Raw genomic sequence first — 21,308 nt, 5'->3', positions numbered from 1 at the left:
AGGAAAGACAGAAGTGGGGAGACCTGGTGGGGATTCAAGCAAGAAATGAAGATGGCTGGACCAGAACAGTAACCAGGAGAAAGGGAGCAGAGGTTAGACTCAAGATATGTTCTGATGGTTGGGCTGAAAGGATGTACTGACAGGGTGGACACAGAGAGAGAGAGAGAAAGAGAGAGAGAGAGAGATTAAGGATGACTCCAAGGTGTTTTGCTAACTGGAAAGATGGGTTGCTATTAACTGAGATGAAAAGACTGTGGATGAAGCCGACTTAGAAGGGAAAACAGGAGTTCAGTTTTGAACTTGTTACTTTTGGGGTGTCTATTAAATATTCAAATAGAGTGTTGAGTAGGCAACTAGACATAGAGGTTAAATTTTAAACGATAGGGCTTATTTTATAGACAGCTAAACAAAAATTTTGAACAATAAGATCAAATCTTAATTGTTAACATCAACTTGACTAGCTAATCAATATAATAAATTTTGTTCACTATTATTAATCTTTATTTAGTACATCTATGTAATGCTCCATCATTAAAGGTCACAAAAAAGTGAACATGGGCAAACAGAGAAAATACTTAGGCCATTCGGTCAGCTTAAATAACACAACACAACAATACAGAAGGCTTAATTTGCCCCTACAGTAGATGCATAATGCTTAGAGGTAAAGATGGCCAAAGACCCTGTCAGATTTCATCTGTATCTTTCACTGCAGACACAGTAAGCCCTACAGATTCAAAATGGCGTCGAAAATGGTACTATTGTGTACGAAAGAAACAAAACTACTTAATGACAGGTTTTCTCTCTAAACAAAATAACTGCATCATGACTGTTTATTAAGGCTAATATGGAACAACCAGACTGAGTATTGATAGTTAAAATAAGAACACTGCTAAGCGGCTACACACACTGCCATCCTTCAAGCATTACCGAAGTCAGCTGTCTACCTAATAAGACTTTTTTTTTTAATTTTAAAGGCTAGCATATTAGCACAACTTTAAAACAAAACAAAAATTAATTAAGCCCTATAAGAATTACTAAGCTAAAGAATCAAAACTTAAGTGAAATAGGGGAAGGCAAAATTGTCAATGAAATAAATGAAAAATGGGAATTACTAGTTAATAAAATGTGAATGTTTAGCCAGTTATCCTGACCTTAAATATTAAGCAATAAGGTATGAAAGGAAATTACTGAGATGCCTCTCCCAGTCAATATTTCCAAAATTCAACTAGCTGCTCTGCAATTAAAATACATACATATTATATATATATAAACTAAGGACAATGCTGGTGTCATGGAGCAAGAACCCTATATACCTCAAGAAATGGAAACTGGGAGGAAGTGGGGATTATAATTTAAAAGAGGAATAAAAGTTGAAATCATACTAATCAAAAGTTGATTGTAAGTAATAATCTGCTTTCCAACTCCTTTCCAAAATGGCTCATTTTGCAATTCCGTACATTAAGAGGACATAACTTCTATCAAAATCCAATTATCATTAACCCAAGGATGAAATGCCAGTATGCCTTTTAGAACCTCCTCTGCTTTACCACCTAACAATTTAGCACAGTGCCAGATTTACAGGTATTCAACATTCACTAAATCTAAATTTATTCGGATCTCATCTTTTTCCCTCTTATTTCACCTTCCTTCTTTCATGGAATCTCTTAAACCTCCCCAACCCCACTCAATTTATTTGACTGGCATCTTTTATTATAAAACTGAATGCCTTCATTATGCTAAAGTGAAAGAAGCTAAACACAAAAGACCACACCTTGCATGATTCTACTGACATGAAATGTCCGGAATAGACAGATCCTCAGAGAGAGAGGGTCAATCAGAGGCTGCCAGGGGCTGGCAGCACGGCAGAATGGGAAATGACTGCTATTAGGTTTGGGGTTTCTTGTGGGGTGGTGAAAATGCTCTGGAGGTAGTAGTGGTGAGGCTGCACAACTTCATGAATACACTAAAACCACTGGATTACATACTCCTGGGCACATTTTATGATATTTAAATTGTATCTCAATTTTAAAAAAAGATAGTATCATGCCCTTTACAGGGCATGAGGTAAAATCTTCCCAAGTCACCTCAGTAACTCCACATTCTATGACCAATCACGAATTGCAGAATAAGCTCCTAAACTAACAAGAAAATGTTAAACTCAGAACACTCTGTTTCAGAGGGGCGGGAAATGCAAAACTCATTTTAGAATATATTTTATCCTAAATAATAAAATAGAAAAATTTGGAAACTTGGAAGATACATTTCAGTTGTTCAGCAAATTCAGTCATGCAGAACATTTCATCTTTCAAAAACACACAATTGGACAATTTTTCCAACTTACTCTTCTTTCTCCAACTACTTCATCAATACCGTGTATTGGCTTTTAAAAACAGCCTTTCTCATAGAGGGAACCTACCTCAACATAATAAAGGCCATATATGACAAACCCACAGCAAACATCATTCTCAATGGTGAAAAACTGCAAGCATTCCCTCTAAGATCAGGAACAAGACAAGGATGTCCACTCTCGTCACTGCTATTCAACATAGTTTTGGAAGTCCTTGCCACAGCAATCAGAGAAGAAAAAGAAATCAAAGGAATCCAAATTGGAAAAGAAGAAGTAAAACTGTCACTGTTTGCAGATGACATGATAGTATACATAAAAAATCCTAAAGATGCCACCAGAAAACTACTTGAGCTAATCAATGAATTTGGTAAAGTTGCAGGATACAAAATTAAATCTCCTGCATTTCTATACACCAACAATGAAAGATCAGAAAGAGAAATTAAGGAAACAATCCCATTCACCATTACAACAAAAAGAATAAAATGCCTAGGAATAAACCTAACCAAGGAGGTAAAAGACCTGTACTCAGAAAACTATAAGACACTAATGAAAGAAATCAAAGAAGACACAAACAGATGGAGGGACATACCATGTTCTTGGATTGGAAGAATCAACATTGTGAAAATGACTATACTACCCAAAGCAATTTACAGATTCAACGCAATCCCTATCAAATTACCAACGGCATTTTTCACAGAACTAGAACAAGAAATTTTACAATTTGTATGGAAATGCAAAAGACCCCGAATAGCCAAAGCAATCTTGAGAAGGAAAGACAGAGTTGGGGGAATCAGGCTTCCTGACTTCAGGCTATACTATAAGGCTACAGTGATCAAGACAGTATGGTACTGGCACAAAAACAGAAATATAGATCAGTGGAACAGGACAGAAAGCCCAAAGATAAACTATGGTCAACTAATCTATGACAAAGGAGCCAAGGATATACAATGGAGAAAAGGCAGCCTCTTCAATAAGTGGTGCTGGGAAAACTGGACAGCTACATGGAAAAGAATGAAATTAGAACACTTCCTAACACCATACACAAAAATAAACTCAAAATGGATAAAAGACCTAAATGTAAGGCCAGACACTATAAAACTCCTAGAGAAAAACACAGGAAGAACACTCTTCGACGTAAATAACAGCAAGATCTTTTTTAATCCACCGCCTAGAATAATGGAAATAAAAACAAAAATAAATAAGTGGGACCTAACGACACTTCAAAGCTTCTGCACAGCAAAGGAAACTGTAAGGAAGACAAAAAGACAACCCTCAGAATGGGAGAAAATATTTGCAAATGAATCAACAGACAAAGGATTAATCTCCAAAATATATAAACAGTTCATCCAGCTCAATATCAAAAAAATAAACAACCCAATCAAAAAATGGGCAGAAGATCTAAATAGGCATTTCTCCAAAGAAGACATACGGATGGCCAAGAAGCACATGAAAAGCTGCTCAACATCACTAATTATTAGAGAAATGCAAATCAAAACTACAATGAGGTATCACCTCACACCGGTTAGAATGGGCATCATCAGAAAATTTACAAACAGTAAATGCTGGAGAGGGTGTGGAGAAAAAGGAATGCTCTTGCATTGCTAGTGGGAATGTAAACTGATACAGCCACTATGGAAAACAGTATGGAGGTTCCTTGCAAAACTAAAAATAGAACTACCATATGACCCAGCAATCCCACTACTGGGCATATACCCAGAGAACACCATAATTCAGAAAGACACATGCACTCCAATGTTCACTGCAGCACTATTTACAACAGCCAGGACATGGAAGCAACCTAAATGTCCATCAACAGATGAATGGATAAAGAAGATGTGGTACATACATACAATGGAATATTAACTCAGCTGTAAAAAGCAGTGAAACTGGGACATTTGTAGAGACATGGATGGACCTAGAGACTGTCATACAGAGTGAAGTGAGTCAGAAAGAGAAAAACAAATATTGTATATTAACACATATGTGGACTATAGAAAAATGGTACAAATCAACCAGTTTGCAAGGCAGAAATAGAGACACAGATGTAGAGAACAAACATATAGACACCAAAGGGGAAAGCGGGAAGGGTTGGGGGGGGGGAACGAATTGGGAGACTGGGATACCAAATTGTACACTCTAAATATATGCAGTTTATTGTAAAAAATAAACAAAAAGTTAAAAAAAAATAAACTCACACTTAAAAAAAAAAACAAAAAACAAACAAACACAAAAAAACCAGCCTTTCTCCCAATGTTTTCCGGGGGCAGTCCCACACACCATTCAAGGTTCTATCTGGGGGCCCCTGACTATCCCAGCCTTCACTGGTTTTTTTCTTTTAACTGTTACCATATATATGGTCTGCCTCTAACAATTTAACATTGTCTAACTCTTTATATTTGCACGATGCTTTAGTGTTCTAGGAGCTTTCATACACATTATTATGTTTGATCTTTATTATCATCCTATGACATGGGTAGAGTAGATAAGTAAAGATAAGGGATTTGTTCCATTTCTCAGTGGCAGATGTTGGACTAAAATTCAGAGGTTAACTCCAATGAGAAAGAGGTGCCCAAAAGGGTTTTGATGAATAAATAAACAAGAGTGCTAGATTTATTATCTTACTACTTCAATATACTACACTTCCTTTGTATACCAGCTGATATTTTTCTCTATTTCAAGCAAGTCAGCTTTATTTCAACAATTAAGATTATAAGCTCCTAAAGTCAAAAAGTTGTATCTTACAGTTATCCCACTTTCCCAAAGCACTGAGCACTTGGAGATGAGTTGATTAAAATACCAAGCTACCTATGTACACTGAATATAGTCATGGTTCTCGAGCTGCATCATCAGAAAAGACAAACTGGGAAACACTAAAAAATATTTTATCCTAAAAACAGATTTCCCCTCCCCTCCCAGAAACCTGTATGAGAATTTAAAACCAAACTTAAGCTCATGTTACACAGAAATATTTAACAAATACATGAATTGTTATTAATTGCATTATATAGAATATTTTTTAGCTTCAGTAGGAGCTTATACCTTTCAACAACTATTATTCTCCAAAACTACTGATGGTGGTAGGCCCCGCTACAAGACGTGAGAACTAAGACAGTTCACACAGCTGCGAGAATGAAGCAAGATACCTCACACGGAGTGGAACTAACGTAAAAAACTAAAGATTACAATTTAAGGAAAAAAGACCTTTTAGCTGACAATAAATACAACCCCAATTAATGAGTTTTGTAAACATGGAAAAGTTATGAGTTAATTTAGTGATAAAATGTTCGCTGCAACCTCCTAATGAATTTTCTAATAATTTTCCTTTTACTGACCTTAGCCCAACTGAGACGTCCACATACAGACGAAAATGGAAAATCTTTATTTATCAAGAGATACTGACCACCAAGCAATCTAGAGTCACACACAGATACTCATGTGTATGCTTAGCTCTTTAGAGAAAAATAAAACATTCAGAAGTTCTCTGCCTTAATTATACCTTGATAATGCAAAAAATATTTGAGTGCCTCTTACATGCAATATACCATATTGAGAAGACAGTGAATTACATATCATATGTCTTCACCATCCTCAAAACAAATGAAGACAGTAAAAGCACATAACCCTTACAGATAATAATAACTGCATCAATAACACAATTATCGAGCCCTATGTGCCAGGCACTACTCTTGAGTCCTTCACAGACACTAACTCACATAATCCTCACACAAACTCACGGGATTTTACAGGTATGGGCACCGAGGCACAGAGAAGTTGTATAACTAGACCAAGAGGTTAAAACCTAGGCAGTCTCTATGCAAGAAACTGCTGTGCATATTGCCTCTCTAACCCAAAGAAAGGAACACGTGCTACGGGTGTGCTGAGAGCAGAGAAAATCATAGAACAAAGATGACATTTGAGTTAGGCCTTGACGTTCAGATGGAAGACATGGAGCAAAGGCTATGCTCATGCACCTGTGCAGGAAAGGCTTTCCAACTATGCTACTTCTATTTGGCCTCTGCACACATGGACACAGGCAGGGATGGTGACAGAGAGACAGGTGAGCCACACACCCACAGGAAATGTTTGTGAGTACACTTAAGCCAATCCTGGCCCTAAGGGTAGTCTTTGCTGTCCTCCAAGTACAAAATCCCGACAGCTCTTTCTCAGTGACAAAAATGAAGACGAGTGTATGTGGACCACACTCAGTTGTGTGTTCCAAGAGAATGGGAACCAGGCGTATACAAACTGACATGCTACCAGCAACAACGTCTTCCCCAGTGAGAAATGTACTCAATTAAGAAACAGGCAATAAATAATGATACATGCAAAACGGGCTGTGGTTAGTCCACAGTCACAGTCGGGCTGCGAGCTCTCGAAAGTGTTCCTAATTCAGCTGGCCCCTGAGCCTGACTGGCCAACATTCACATGGGCAGGATTGTGCTTCCCAAGGGGAAAGCTTTCCCTCTTGAGCCCAAATATGGAATGTGGTTGAATCGGTAATATGAATAATTACTCTTGAAATCTCAGTGCAATTTGATAGTCTTTTTTACTTATTACTTTCCTGGTGGGGAGAGGAATTACAATCTTACACCATTTTCTATTCATTTAAAAATTTCATTCATGGTCAATTTCAGACCACTCACCAAGAACTGAGTACTCTCCCCTCCCTTCCTGGCTTTCCCCCTGCTCCCTGGAGAGCCAGCTCCCTCTGCCTTCTTCACAGCTCCTTCTTCTTTACCCATCTCCAAACACTGTGCTTGCAGAGGGCCTTGGGTCCTCTTCCTTCCCAAACCCTTTCCATACATAAATGCATCAATTCCTGTGGCCTTAAAGATCTTTATGATAACAACTCTGAACTGATATTTCCAGATCTCCACTGACTCCAATTCGTTCAGCTGCCTGAGTGACAGCTCCATTTGGACGTCTCGCAGACACTTCCCAGTTAACACAGACAGATCAGAACTCCTGACCGGCTTCCCTCCACAAATCTTCCCCATCCACGAACAGGCACCACCCTTTCCCCAACACACTTAAACCTGACATGATTCCTCCCTTTCCTGTAACACGCTCCCCCCTCCCCAACTCTGCCATCTAACCATCAGCAAGCGCTGTCAATTCTCCTTCAAGATATACACCTCGGTTCGCCCTCTTTCCCTCTCCACTGCTGCCACCCCCATCCGGAAAACCATCCTCTCACACCCTACACGCCCCTCCAGCCCCACAGCCAGATCAATCTTCATGAAAGCTGAACCCCGCTCAGGTTGTGCCCAGCCTACTCTGCACTCATACCTTGTGCCAAAGCAGCCCCGAGCAAGCTCCACACTCCCCTTCAGCCCAGCCAAACCAGACCCCTTCCAGCTCCTCGAACACCAGAGCTGTATCCACTTGAGTCTCAGCACAGGCGGCTTACAACAGCCAGGGGCCTCCACGCCTTACGGAGCTGACACCGTTTCTCCATTTGGTTCTTAGTTTAGATGTCACTTCTTTAGAAAAGCCTTCCAAACCCAAAGTACAAGTAGATCCCTGCTCTAAAATTCATCCCCTGTTTGTTGTCTTCATAGCAATTATTCTGTTCACTGCCCTCTCCCCGTGAGGTAGTTTTGGGTTTTTAAATTTAAGTCCCAGTCTGTCTTCACAGCTGAAGTGTAAGCACTGCAGGGGCTGGTGACCCTTTGTTTCATCTGTAATCACATCCCCAGACCCAGCGCAGTGCTGACCACAAAACAGGCTCTTAGAAAACACTTGTTCAGTGTTAAACGACTATTAATATTGATCTCAAAATACACCCTAGTCAGCTTATTTTATTATTCACTTAACCTAGTAATTCTGAATACAACAGCACGTTACACATTCTTAATTCAAGAATGTAATTTTATTTTGCTGTTTCTCAGGCCCCGATACCATTCTGAGCCTATTCAAAGGCTTCCCTATTAATCTCTGACCAGCTGCTTTACCAAACATGAAGGCTATTCTTATCCCTGTGACAAATTCTTACTCCTTAACAATGTGGCAGAATGCATTCCGGCTCTCTCCTACCCTGACTCTAACAAGCACTTAGAAACTTATCCTAAGCCCTAGGGATCAGTACGTCAGAAGGCCCACTCCTTCCCAAGCCTCCAGCAGACTACAGGGCATCAATCCCAACAGTCCTTGACTACGCCTACCTTATAAAGGTAATGTTGTAAGCACATAAATATCCACGTAAGCCTGCCTGATCTCCTGCCTAGACACGCGTGCCCACTCAAACATACTCTCCACTCTGTACATTAGTCAGAACTCCCCAGCTGGATCCTCAGCTGACGGGCCCTGACCATGGAGGAGCTGAAGGTCGCTGGGTGCATTCACACGTATGTGTCCAACTGAGCATCCATCGCTGACTACCATCCACACAGAAGAGTGAAAATCTGCTTGATCAAAATTTACCATCTCCAAAATCCACAGTCAGGAGTCCCCAGCTGGCTGATTACAAAGCTATACTCAGTTTGGTCATGTCCCAGTCTAAACCCCTAACTTCCTACAATGATGGCAAGCAGGGGAATAACAGAATATTTCAAGTATGGAGAATGATGACATTAGAAACCATGCACAACTCTATTTCTCTGTCAGTAACCAACCCACTAATCCACGCCTCTAGTGAGCTCAAAAACTGGAAGAATTATTTAACAGTTTTTCCCTGCTTGAAAGTTGGACACATCTGGCCCATACATAATTTGAAGGAGAAAGAACAATTTTAGATAGCTACCATATGATCATTTTGATAAATACTTACTAAACATTTTCTAATACCCATATTTACATACTTGGGGAGGCTACCCTGAATTTATTACTGAAAACACTGAATACGTTTCACCTTACGTGACATAGGAAATTATTAACGCCTACAATTAAGAATGGAATGGCTCTGCTACACAGATATTGGAGGCTACTTCTAATGTTGTCTTTGGGGTCCATTTTACCTTTTAGACAACGCTAACTTACAATGAGTTTCTTTTGGTACTTCAATAACTGAAGCCACTTAGAGTTAGTCCAGGCCATTTAGGTGGTATGAGAAGTGCCTCATACCTACTAAAATTTAAAGCAAAATGTACAAGGTTTTGTTTCAATGTATCTATTCAATGAACACTAATATTTTCTAAAGGATGGGATACCAATGCAACAGGATTGTAAATTTAATTTCTTTGCCCCCTCTTAAAATTTTCTGTTCCTTTCCCCCACCTCAAATCCCAGTTGTTTGCAAAGCAGGGTCATAAAACTGTTTAATATCATTTATGAACCAAGCTGTGTTACACAGGGCTTGGCTAAGAAGATGAATCTTCTCTCTTACGCTGGAGACTGTGACAGGTAACTCAGAAAGAACCAGGAGAGGCTCCTCCTAGCCAATCACGCCCTACTTTGGTTAAGGAGGCCTGACTCCCAAACCCTTATGTTCTACTTTCTCAGATTCTAGACCACTGTCCCCAGCAGGCTCAGGCTAGTGCTAGCCCCTCTCCTGCAGACGCCCTTCCTCACCCCCTAACCACCTGGAAGCCAAAGACTGCACACGTTGGGCTCCACTGCCTGCTAACTTGAGCCCAACACCAGAATGTCCACTGCTTAGAGCCATAAGCAGTGTTGCAAGTCTTCAGAAACTCTGCCCTGGCTTCAGACAAGGGTTTCCCTCCAGCCCTTGTGCTGAATCTCCCACCTTCTTCTGGTTCATCACTTGTATGCAGCTCTCAGATCATTCTGCTCTGATGCATTAGGCCACAGAATTTTGTCCTAGCCTACAGACATAACAGCCATCTTTTCATAAGACCGGACAAAAGTTTTAAAATAAAAACCTCTTAATAAGACCAAAAATAAAACAGCAGTCCACATGTATGTGTAAAGAGCAGTGGTAGTTTCTTTAGCATAGTCCATCATTTGAAATCTTTGAAACTCTGAATTTTTTTTAATTCTAAGATTCTTGGCTCATGGAAAAATTGTCAGAAAAAAACCCATCCCAAATAAATTACAGATTTTCTTCATTAATATTTATTCTATTTCTAAAGATGCAAATATTTTTTCCAGGACCAAAGGAAAGAGGGGGGAACCATGAGAATTCCAAATAGTCTGTTACACAGTTTGATAGACTTGAAGGTATGTATAATGACCAAATGAATATTCAAAAGATTTGTATTAGATGACTATGAATTTATGTTGCCATTTGACTGACACTAAAATTTTTATTTCTTGACTATGTCAGTTAAGTGGAGTTTATGAAACAACATGTAATAATCTGGCACCCATGAAATTACTGCATATTAGTTAACATCCCTAAACCCCACAACAGGCTCTTATTTCCACATGTTCTTCGTGTATCATCCTTCTCTTATAAATTTGAAAGTTATACATAGAGAAGGAAATAAAAGTCTCACTAATTCATATATGGAACTGGTAACAAATAAACCAGCTGTTTTAAATAAAATAGCCAGGCCAATAAACTATACAAGTTATGTACCACAGGCGCCAAGAGGGCAAAGGAGAACGAAATAATGAGTCACAATCCATGGATGAGGAAGACAAAGCTAATAAAAATATACTTCGTCTGTCCAGAGTCCAGCAGCTGGGAAATACCATCCTAGTACTACCTTGCATCTGACACCTGAAAATCCCTCTGAAATAAGCAGAGTCGTTTTTAATTCCTCCGGAGACGGGGCACACACTGACTGCCTCCTGAAGCTGTCCATTATTTCTCTGGACAGCTCTGAATGAAGACAAGGCCTTTTTATCAAGAAGGAAATGGTTTCCTTCTAATTTAACACAGCAGTGCTAGTTCTCACCCTGAAATCTCACGGAGTAAGATGAATCTCTCTTCCATTTGGTGGCTCTGAAAACAGTTAAATTCAGCTATGAGGACCCCTCACTCCTCCAGACAAGGTGATGACAATTCCTTTCAAAAGTACTTTGTGATCATGGATGAGAAATCCCGATTTTTCCTTGTTTATATTAATTCTATATATCTATTGATATATCTAAATTTCTAAGTGTATAAAACATATCCATTCTGTCAATACAATAAGCAACACACTGACCTATCAGAGCTGAATGCTGGGCCCGGCTTTGTCATGAAACTGTACGTCCTTGGGGAAATGCCGTTTTCTCTCTGGGCTGGAGAGAGTGCCAGACCATAAGCTTTCCTGCTTCAATATCCTATGAGTCTATCTAAGAACAATGCTTTCAATATCACTTTCATTTTGTTAAAAAATAAAAAACATTTAACCAATACTTTATAATATTAATATTTATAAGGGCTCTTTTACTTAATTAAGGGCACTATGTGTGATGCTCTAAAACAGGGGCCCCCAACCCCGGGCCTGTGAGGAACTGGGCCACAGAGCAGGAGGTGAGCAGCGGGCAAGCTAGCGAAGCTTGACCTGTGGCTCCCCGTCACTCGCATTACCACCTGAACCACCCTCCCTTATCCCCCCATCCTCCCACCCTGTCCATCCGTGGAAAAACTGTCTTCCACGAAACCACTCCCTGGTGCCAAAAAGGCTGGGGACCCCTGCTCTAAAAAATAAGTTAGTTAGGGGTTCCCAGCTCTTAGAATATAATGGAGGTCTGCAAGAAGGGAGGGGGAGACAAATGCATAGCTATAAGTACCCTTTAAAAAGGATAAAATGACCTGCTAGTTGGTCTTACCTGAAATTAAAGTTAAGCATAAATTTAAGCTTGAGAAGTGTTTATTTTTCTAGCTCTGTACTATGTGACACAGTAGTTACTCGTCAAATATTATTGTCTAAATTTAAATTAATTAAAACTAGAAATTAATTTACTCAGTTGGATTAGCCACCTTCCACTAAGTGCTAAACAGCCACATAAGGCTGGTAGCTACTGCACTGGATGACAGATACAGAACATTTCCATCATAACAGAAAGTTCTACGGGGCAGTGCTGTTCTAGACTGATTCACCTATATCTAGTCTGCAAACGGAAGACAGCACAGCAAAAACTCAAAACACTTGGGCTCTACAGTCAAAAACACCAAGGCTGAAATCCTGGTTCTGCCACTTACCTGCTGTGTAACCTTGAACAAATTATCTAACCTGTCTGAATCCGTCTTCCCGCTATAAAATACTATCTAAAGCTAGTCTCTCCCTCGTGGAGAGTCATGAAGATTAAATGAGGTAACACTGGTAGATTAAAGCACTCAGTACACGGCCTCAAACACTGGCAGCATTCAACAGACATCAGCTTCTGAGTACAAGTCACTGTATTTACTCACTCACAGGTACACTGAACATCAAATGAACGCTACGATTTGAAATACAGAGATTAGAGAAAGAGCTCTCACTCAAGTGGGTAAATTAGGTAAAAGAGCTGTAGTATCAGGAGGCCTGACAGCAATGGGGTGTAGGAGCAGGGAGTGCTAGATTCCACGTGGATGGACCAGCAGAAGCCAAGGCAGAAACCGAGGCTCCTGCATAAGAGCGCTACCCCTCTGTCTGGCCGTTTGAAATTACTGCTAGGTTTCCTCTTCCATACAGGAGAGTGGAGGGAGGGAGTCTACCTGCTACGTATTGGACCAGAAAGCGAATTTCAGCTAAGGCTTTACCTGACTGCACTACGCTTTTAGAATAATGTGCTGCTTTCACACAAATATGGAATGTGTTATACCTTTAAAGGCGTCCCATTAAGTCCCTAACCTAAAGTACACAGACATTCTAAATAAATAGTTCTAAATAAACATTTACAAAAAGCATAGTCAGAAAGCAAACTCTGGTAACATTAAGTTTAAAAATCAAAATTTACACTGTTCTTAAAATAAAAAATACTAATAAAGTTTCACTTGTTATTTGCAATGATGCTTAGTTGATAAAAGATGTTTAAGCCAATAAATGTAATATTCACTGTAAAGAAATGTTTTAGGTACACTAAAGAATAGTTTTCAGGACATCTTAAAAGATAAAACAGCTATGGGAATTAAAATCTTACATGCTAGAGAGTAATATGACACTTTCAATCTAAAGTGCTTAAGTAATAAACCTGAAATAATAACCAGTTATAAAACTGGGCAAACTAAGATAAGTGATAAAATGTTCTGTTGCTGTTATAAAATATAATCCCTGTGCAATCATTTAATATATTTTTTTCAGACACATGTTTTTTCTTACACCATTCTTAAAAACAAGAGAGATTAGGGGAAAAAAATCAGAGACCACAACCAATGGGCACAAAACTCTATGACTCAACACTTTCTTGTACTAAGAAATGAATATTTTTAAAATCTACGGTTAAAGACAGATGTTAAAAGATTTTAACATTTTGAAGTAAGAAAGTAAGGAATTTTTCTGGTGATTTTACTGAGATAGTGATGTCTTCCCCAAGATCAGTTTAATGTAAAGGTACACGACAGCAAACAATTACATTTGAACTTCACCATCTGAAGTAACAGCCCCTTAAGGCTCTGTGTTAGTTGTGCCCCAGGTGAAGTCAGCCTTGAGGTAAAGGCAAAAAGAAAACCATACAGATACTCTTGGCGGTAATGAAGGAGCCCACCTCAAATATCATGAATGAAGGTACGGAAACAAGAACATAAACAGGCATGAAATCTGTGAAACAGGAACTACCAAGGGAACGTAAGGGAAGGCTGCCATGATGTCCACACTCCAACTCTGCAGCCCCGGCCCGCGAGTGCTGCGGCAAACAATGCTCAGCTGTTCTAACCACTTAGTGCAACCTAAACGGTCTTAAAACACTTTTGTCATCATAAAGTCTATGCAAAACCATTCAGCACTGCAGCAACGGAGTCCAGAACTCAAAGGAGTGAATCAAAAATATTCCTCAATTATCTACTCTAAAGAGAGGAGAGATGGATATGAATAGTTCAGCACCCTCCACAACACAGGCCCTCAACATATATTTAAATTTTATCATGTTAATGTCTCCTCATGAGAGGCACTCTGGCATTCTGCTAACCAATACACATTTACATCACCTTTCAGTTATTCACACTATTTATTTACTAATAATCTGCCTCGCTCCCAAAAGACTCTGAGGTGGCTTTAAAAATGTATGTGGTACAAAAGTACAAAATGAAGAGAAGATGGAAAGAAAGAGAAAGAAAATAAAACACAACCAGAGTTGAGGTTTCTACACAAAATGCAGCTAATTATACTAAAATCGAAGAATAAATAAGGTTAACAGTTTTAGGGCAAAATAAAGCGGGAAGCATGATCAATTTTAAGATTTGCAGAGGCCACAGATATCAGCAGTTCCTGCCAACAGTACCATCACTTTCCTGGTTGTGGTTCTTTAAGCATTTTATGTCTCATCTCTCAATTAGTTGTAACCAGAGCTGTAGGATTAGGAACTACATCTGGATATCTTCTTGCAGCCTACACTTGTCCTACCACAGATCTAATATTAAGCCCTCAAAAAATACTGACGTGTAGGAGAACATGACAGAGAATCAGGCTGAGTAACAGGGAAAAACAATTTGGCATTAAACATGCAGACACCGAGTTAGAAACTGTCAAATGTAAAGAAATCCTCTACCTGGACCAGTGCCAGTAATAACACATAACACTAACACACACACCCACGTGACACACGCACAGGGAATGTTGTACAAATCACCATACTCAAAGAATTACTTTTCAAAATGTTCCAACTAAGTATTGGGTCATGGAATTCAGAAATATAAATCAAGCATGGTACAAATATTTTGGATTGCCTTGCATATTGATTTTTTCTTTTTTTTTTTTTTCCCTTAACTGAACCACAAATACCTAGTCACAAATGTGATTTTTAACATATTTCTCTACCTACTCACACATGTTGGAAAATAAAGGATGAAAGATCAGAAAACCTGGGTTCAAATCTAAATCAACCATTTCTAGCTGTGCAACCCTGAGCAAGTTACTTAATCCCAGGAGCCTCACAGAGAAAAGACTAAACTGAATCATTTATGAAAATCCTTTAAAAGCTACAAAATGCTAAATATTACTACAGTAACCAAAAAAGAAAAACAATTAGTGACAATAATCAGATTTTTGCATTGCTGGCTCTTTGTAGAGATCATACTTATATAGACACTAGTCCCAATTTGTATCTCAATGCCTTCCTCTTCTACGATATAATTTTGAAAAATGTTAACCCATACACACATTTTTCCTACATACTGTTTCAGTTACTAGAATCTGGAAAATACATTTTCCTCTATTAAGTGGCTCTCATCAACAGGAAGGTGAGACAGTGGTAAGGCTTACATCGAGTCATGGCATCCTCTATTCTGGGAATGCTGTAACTAATGAGTTAAAACAATGAAAAGTAAATCAGTTAGAGGACCTGCAGTTTCTGATTCAAAACTTACTACAAAGCTACAGTAATTAAGACTGTTGTACGGGCATAGAAAAATGGAACAAAAGTGAGTTTGGAAATAAACCTTCACATATAAGATCCACTGATTTTTCAACAAGGATATGAAAACAATTCAATGGGGAAGAGGGTCTTTGTAGCTGAGATAACTGGGTACCCACAAGGAAAATAATGAAGCTGGACCTCTACCTCACACCATATACAAAATGGATCAGAGATCAAAATATAAAAGCTAAAACTAAAAAACTATTATAAGAAAACTGTAAGCATAAATCTTCTTAGTCTTGGATTAGGCAATAGTTTCACAGAAATAACATCAAACATGCAAAGTAACAAAAGAAAAAAATAGATAAATTGGACTTCATCAAAACTTAAAAACTTTCATGCTTCACAAGTAACTATCAAGAAACTGAAAACACTATTTACAGAATGAAAGAAAATCCTTGCAAAACATATATACAGGACTTGTATGCAAAATAAAGAACACTTACAACTCAACAACAAAAAGACAAAACTTAAAAATGGTCAAAGAATTTGAATAGACATTTCTCCAAAGAAGATTTAAAAATGCCTAGTAAGCATATGAAAAGATGGTCATCAGCATCATTATTCAGCAGGGTAACGCAAACCAAAACCACAATGACACACTACTTCACACCTGCAAGGATGGCTATCATTAAAAGACAGACGATATCAACTGCTAAGGAGAAATTGGAACTCTGATACGCTACTGGTAGGGAGGTAAAATGGTGTAGCCTCTCTGGAACACGTTCTGGCAGTTCCCTAAAAGGTTAAACACAGTTACTGTATGATCCAGCAATTCTACTCCTAGGTCCACACCCAAGAGAAATGAAAACAAATGTCCACACAAAACCTTGTACACAAATATTCACAGCAGCATTATTCGCAATAACTAAAAACTGGAACCAATCCAAACGTCCACCAACCGATGAACAGATAAATAAAATGTAGTATATCCACACGATGGAATATTATTCAGAGACAAAAATAAAGTACTGATGGCGCTACAACACATATGAACCTTGAAGACATTATGCTTTGTGAAACAAGCCAGTCACAAAAGACCACATATTGTATGATTCCATTTATACGAAATGTCCAGAAGGCAAATCTATAGTGACAGAAAGTAGACTGGCTTTTGCCTAGGACTGGGTGGTGGGAAAATTGGGAGGAAATGGGAAACGGGTGATTGCTAATAGGTATGGTGTATCTTTTTGGGGTAATCAAAATGTAAAATTGATTGTGATGGATATAAAACTGTGAATATACTAAAAGCCACGGAATTTTACACTTTAAATTACATCTCAATAAAGCTGTCACAATTTAAAAATAAAGCAAAGCCTGTGTTCAAAGAGTAGATAATTGAAACATAGCAATAAAAGTAAAAACTGCTAATATAACTGAATTACATCCTCTTTTTAAGTATTTCCTCCTTTTATTTGCTCAATTAGTAAATAAAAAATCAGAATCCAAACAAATTATTTTACCACAGTCCCTACTTGCAAGAAGTAATAAGGACCTCTGTCATCTCCATGCTCACAAAGCTAATATAAACTTGGGCAGTATCATATCATAAAAGAATTTGAATTTAGCTTCTCTGCAATATAGTGAAACAGGTTATCCTTAGGATGACAGAAATTTTTATTTTAATTCAGAAATTTTTCTAGCTAGCTGCCGGTTTTCCACTAGCATCAAGGAAATATAAATGAACACACTAGCACATTTACAGATTTCAAATCTGTGTTTTTGACCACTGTGAAAAATCCTGAAAGTCACAACATAGACATTTACAAGCTAAGCTGGTGTGCAGGGCACTGAGGTCGTGAGCAACTCCACCAATAGCCCAGCACCTCCAGCTCAGCTGCCAGTACCAAAACACTTAAGGGTCTGCAGAGGCCTCAGGAGAGAGCCCTTGCAAATGCCATGGGTCAATTATGTTATCAATCATAAAAACTGAGACTAAGCAGAATATCTTCTACTATTTATAGACAATACTCTAAGTATATAATCAAATCTCACCCAAATTATGTACAATTTTCTATGCCTATGGCCCTACCGACCCTATGATTTTATGAACAGAAACTTTTCCTTAGATATATCATAGTTTTATTTTTAAACATTAATTCTATTGTTATAATATGAAAAAAGAATTTTACCCAGCCTTAAAAAAAAACAAAAAAACAAAGAAACAAAAACAAACAAAAAAACTGTATTACTGCATTTTTACCTCAAAGACAACAAAAAGAAATGAAAAGAAAACCAAAAACTGCATAGGCAGGTGTTTCCTATAAGAAGAAATAATTTAACTTATCAAAGTATTTTGTGCATGCTCTTTTAAAATATTTAAGTTTGTTCAAAACCTGGAAAAAAAACAATGTTACAGTAGAGGATAAACACATGCTAGTTCCTTCAACACGAATCCAAGAGCTGCTTAATCGGACATCACGTAAGAGATGCACCGAGATCAGAGGTTCCAGCTCTAACCTGACATACACACAGAACTGGGCTGCACCAGCCTCTTAAGTTCCAGAAAATAAGAATAAATCACACTCCAAGTGGAATGTGACACACACCCACCCTTGCCGAGACAACTAATAGATACAATTCTTCTCCACTCAGATGGCCTGAACCCACTGACACTCCTTCACACATGCTCATCTGTGATAGTGAGTTAACAGGTGCGCAAGCCACCAAAAGGCAGGGCTGTGAGAGGCACGTGCCCCAGGAAAGGTAACACACAAAGGGAGCCCTAGGTGAATGGGATTCTGATTCTAACAGGAAGATGGCTTTAATTTACTACATCTATAAACTAATTCATTACAGTCATTAGGACACACATGAACACAGCACAGAACTTTTAAAAATCAACCACAAAAGCATTGTTAACTTTGTGCCAAAAATATGCCAAACTAAAATTACTACCTTCTCTTTCTGAAGACAGTAACTGCATTCTCACTGCAGTATAGATGGGCAGATTTACTATAAACCACAATCAAATATTTGACACCAAAAATTTCAAAGGCCACAGTAATCCACTTAACACAAGTGCATGAAGTGTACGTGAAGTAGCACAAGGACGCAGGGAATACGGGGGTCATGGCCACGTCCCCGCCAGCCCCAGCCAGCGGATCCTTTGCCACAAGGGAGTACCACAAACATGAAGGTGGGCACGATCTTCATCTCTGCTTGTTAAGTCCAATCAACTATCTGGATCAATAAAAGGAGCTAAAGACTGCACCAACAGTCCTTGCTTCTAAAGCAAATTTAGTCACCCACTCTTCACATGGTTAAAAGGATTTTCAAATTTCCATCAGCCAGCCAATCAACCAAACAAGTATCTTTCTACAATGCTCTATGTCAATATCTCAATAAAACCGGGAGAAAAATAAAACTAAGTAGGTATCCGTCCTGAAATTGTCTGAGGGGCTTAACATGTGTGACACGTACATTTTTAAATGAAAAACTATTACATACATTTTACTTACATAATCAGTAATAATACTTTAACTAAGGCTCAATGAAAAAGTTTCAGATGACACCATAGTTAAACTTTTTTACATTAAAAAGAACTATGGTTTAATTATTTAAGTTTATTTAGGTAATAACCATTATGTAATTCCTCTCCTCAGATTCTTCAGTTTTCATGCATGTTTACAATATATTGGTTTAATCTAAGTTAAATTACTGTTTGTAGTAAGTCAAAGCTAAATTAGACTAAGGCATTAACAAATAATATATCTGATAGCAAAGCTGCAAATAGTCTAATCATCACATGACATTATATGTGGACTTCATTTATCAAAAATGAGCCTTAAACTCATTAAAACAAAGAAATTAGTTTTTGTCAACAATCTGTTGTCAAACTTCAAACAAATAAGTGTAGAAAATAAGTTCACATATTAACCAGTTCAGTTATTTGTAAAAAGGTAACAAAAATAATATATATGGTAAAAAACAGTTAATTTAAAAAAAAGATTCAAACCATTAAACAGTATCCTAAGAAACAAGGGATTTTAAGTTTCATTCAAACTGAAGTTTTTCCACAAATCAATCCACTTACACAAATTGGCCACAAAGCCTAAACAATGATCTGCCATCTGAAACAGCTTTGATGTAACATAGTTTTAAGCGTGACAAAAGTCTTACTATAAAACAGTTTTTCCTAACAAAGTATTATTTGTGCTAGTTGAGTGAAACTTTCTTTGAATGCTATTATTTCAAGTTTATATACCATATATGACTCTTGTATTAAATTCACCACACTGTCTTATTAGAATTTTTCCTACACAAAATAGCTGTCAACTGGCCACAGAGCCATCTGCAAAATTTTCACTTTCACTAACATCCACAGTTGCTATCTTTGCTTTCATATAAAAACAGAACCAGTAAAATCAGAAATCATACCCAACAACACATTCAATATTGAAAACCTGCCCTCTCACCTCTGATGAGCAACGCCACCAATTTAAACAACAAAAGCTCCATATTGGCCTGGTTCCAATACTGAACTCACATCAAAACAGAAACATCTTATAACAGCCAAACAGCCATCTTGCAACTACTGCAACAGATCCAAGATACAGTATAAGGTAGGAGACAGCGTCTCTGCTCCTCCTCCTCTATGTACCTGCACATCATTAATCATTTCTAGGCAAGCACTTTAACTTCCTCGAAGTAAACTCCAACCAGAAAATTGAGGGTGTGTGGTCATAAAGGAGAGAACGTTTTAACTTTAACCTTACTCCCTCCAATCACCCGTTCTTACTTAGTCACAACCCATGACTATAAGAAGTAATGTAAACCATGAAGAAACAGTTTAATGTTCCAGCCCTTCTAAAATCAATTTCCAACAAGATAGCAATTGAATAATTATCAAATAGCAAATATTTTAGCCACACTATTAATCCGTCGTTACAGAAACCATTTAAAACCCCTACACCTCTTTCACCAGAAGATAATTGTATTTGTTACCCTATAACTTCATTATTTTATTGTTACTGCATTACTCCTTTTTTTGGCAATTCCACTCTACTACTACAAACATACTTGCTGAATACCCCATTTCTGCACAGAGACAACCACCACCACTGTCTTCCATAGTCATTTAAGTCCAAACCACAACGATGTTTTTACTAAATATTCAGGCTACAACAATAGTTGTGCATCAGACCAACAGTTCAATTACATCTTCTGAAAAAGATACAAATAAAAAAAAAATCCGTAAGTACTTACCTACAGTTGGGTGGTGGGTCCAATGTAATTTCTGCAAGCTCCTTCTGAATTCTTCAAAATAAAGACAAAGAAAGTTACATTAAAATGTCTTCACTCTTTTAACATTTCATTAAAATTATACTTTTACACTAGTATTTCCCATTCGTATGCTTTTAATTTGAAATACTAATACTGCATAAATCATCATATACAATACCAACAAAGCAGTAATTTCTGTCACAATTTCCACAATGCACCTACAAAGAGTAATGAGACTAGCCACTATCGGTGCTTGCAGCCTGTGTTAGCGACACTATGACTTAAATCAAAACTTCGTTAAGCCGCTGCTAACACTAACCAAGATTTCTAGTTTAAATTGGAAATGTTT

At 38.0% G+C, this 21,308-nt stretch overlaps 1 protein-coding gene across 2 annotated transcripts in view; it reads right to left on the bottom strand.

Annotated features, from left to right (window-relative positions):
* The window catches only part of LOC130856019 (ubiquitin-conjugating enzyme E2 E2), a 429,172-nt gene that overhangs the window by 394,914 nt on the left and 12,950 nt on the right, over positions 1–21,308 (bottom strand). For both annotated transcript variants that reach the window (XM_057740184.1, XM_057740183.1), the window contains exon 3: positions 20,942–20,992. In XM_057740184.1, coding sequence (XP_057596167.1) covers positions 20,942–20,992 — 51 coding nt within the window. The remainder of the gene's footprint in view (positions 1–20,941; positions 20,993–21,308) is intronic.

The sequence above is a fragment of the Hippopotamus amphibius genome, chromosome 6, assembly GCF_030028045.1.
Source record: "Hippopotamus amphibius kiboko isolate mHipAmp2 chromosome 6, mHipAmp2.hap2, whole genome shotgun sequence".
Classification (NCBI taxonomy): domain Eukaryota; kingdom Metazoa; phylum Chordata; class Mammalia; order Artiodactyla; family Hippopotamidae; genus Hippopotamus; species Hippopotamus amphibius.
The sequence above is the reverse complement of the archived record's forward strand: the minus strand, read 5'-3'. Positions and strand labels throughout refer to the sequence as shown.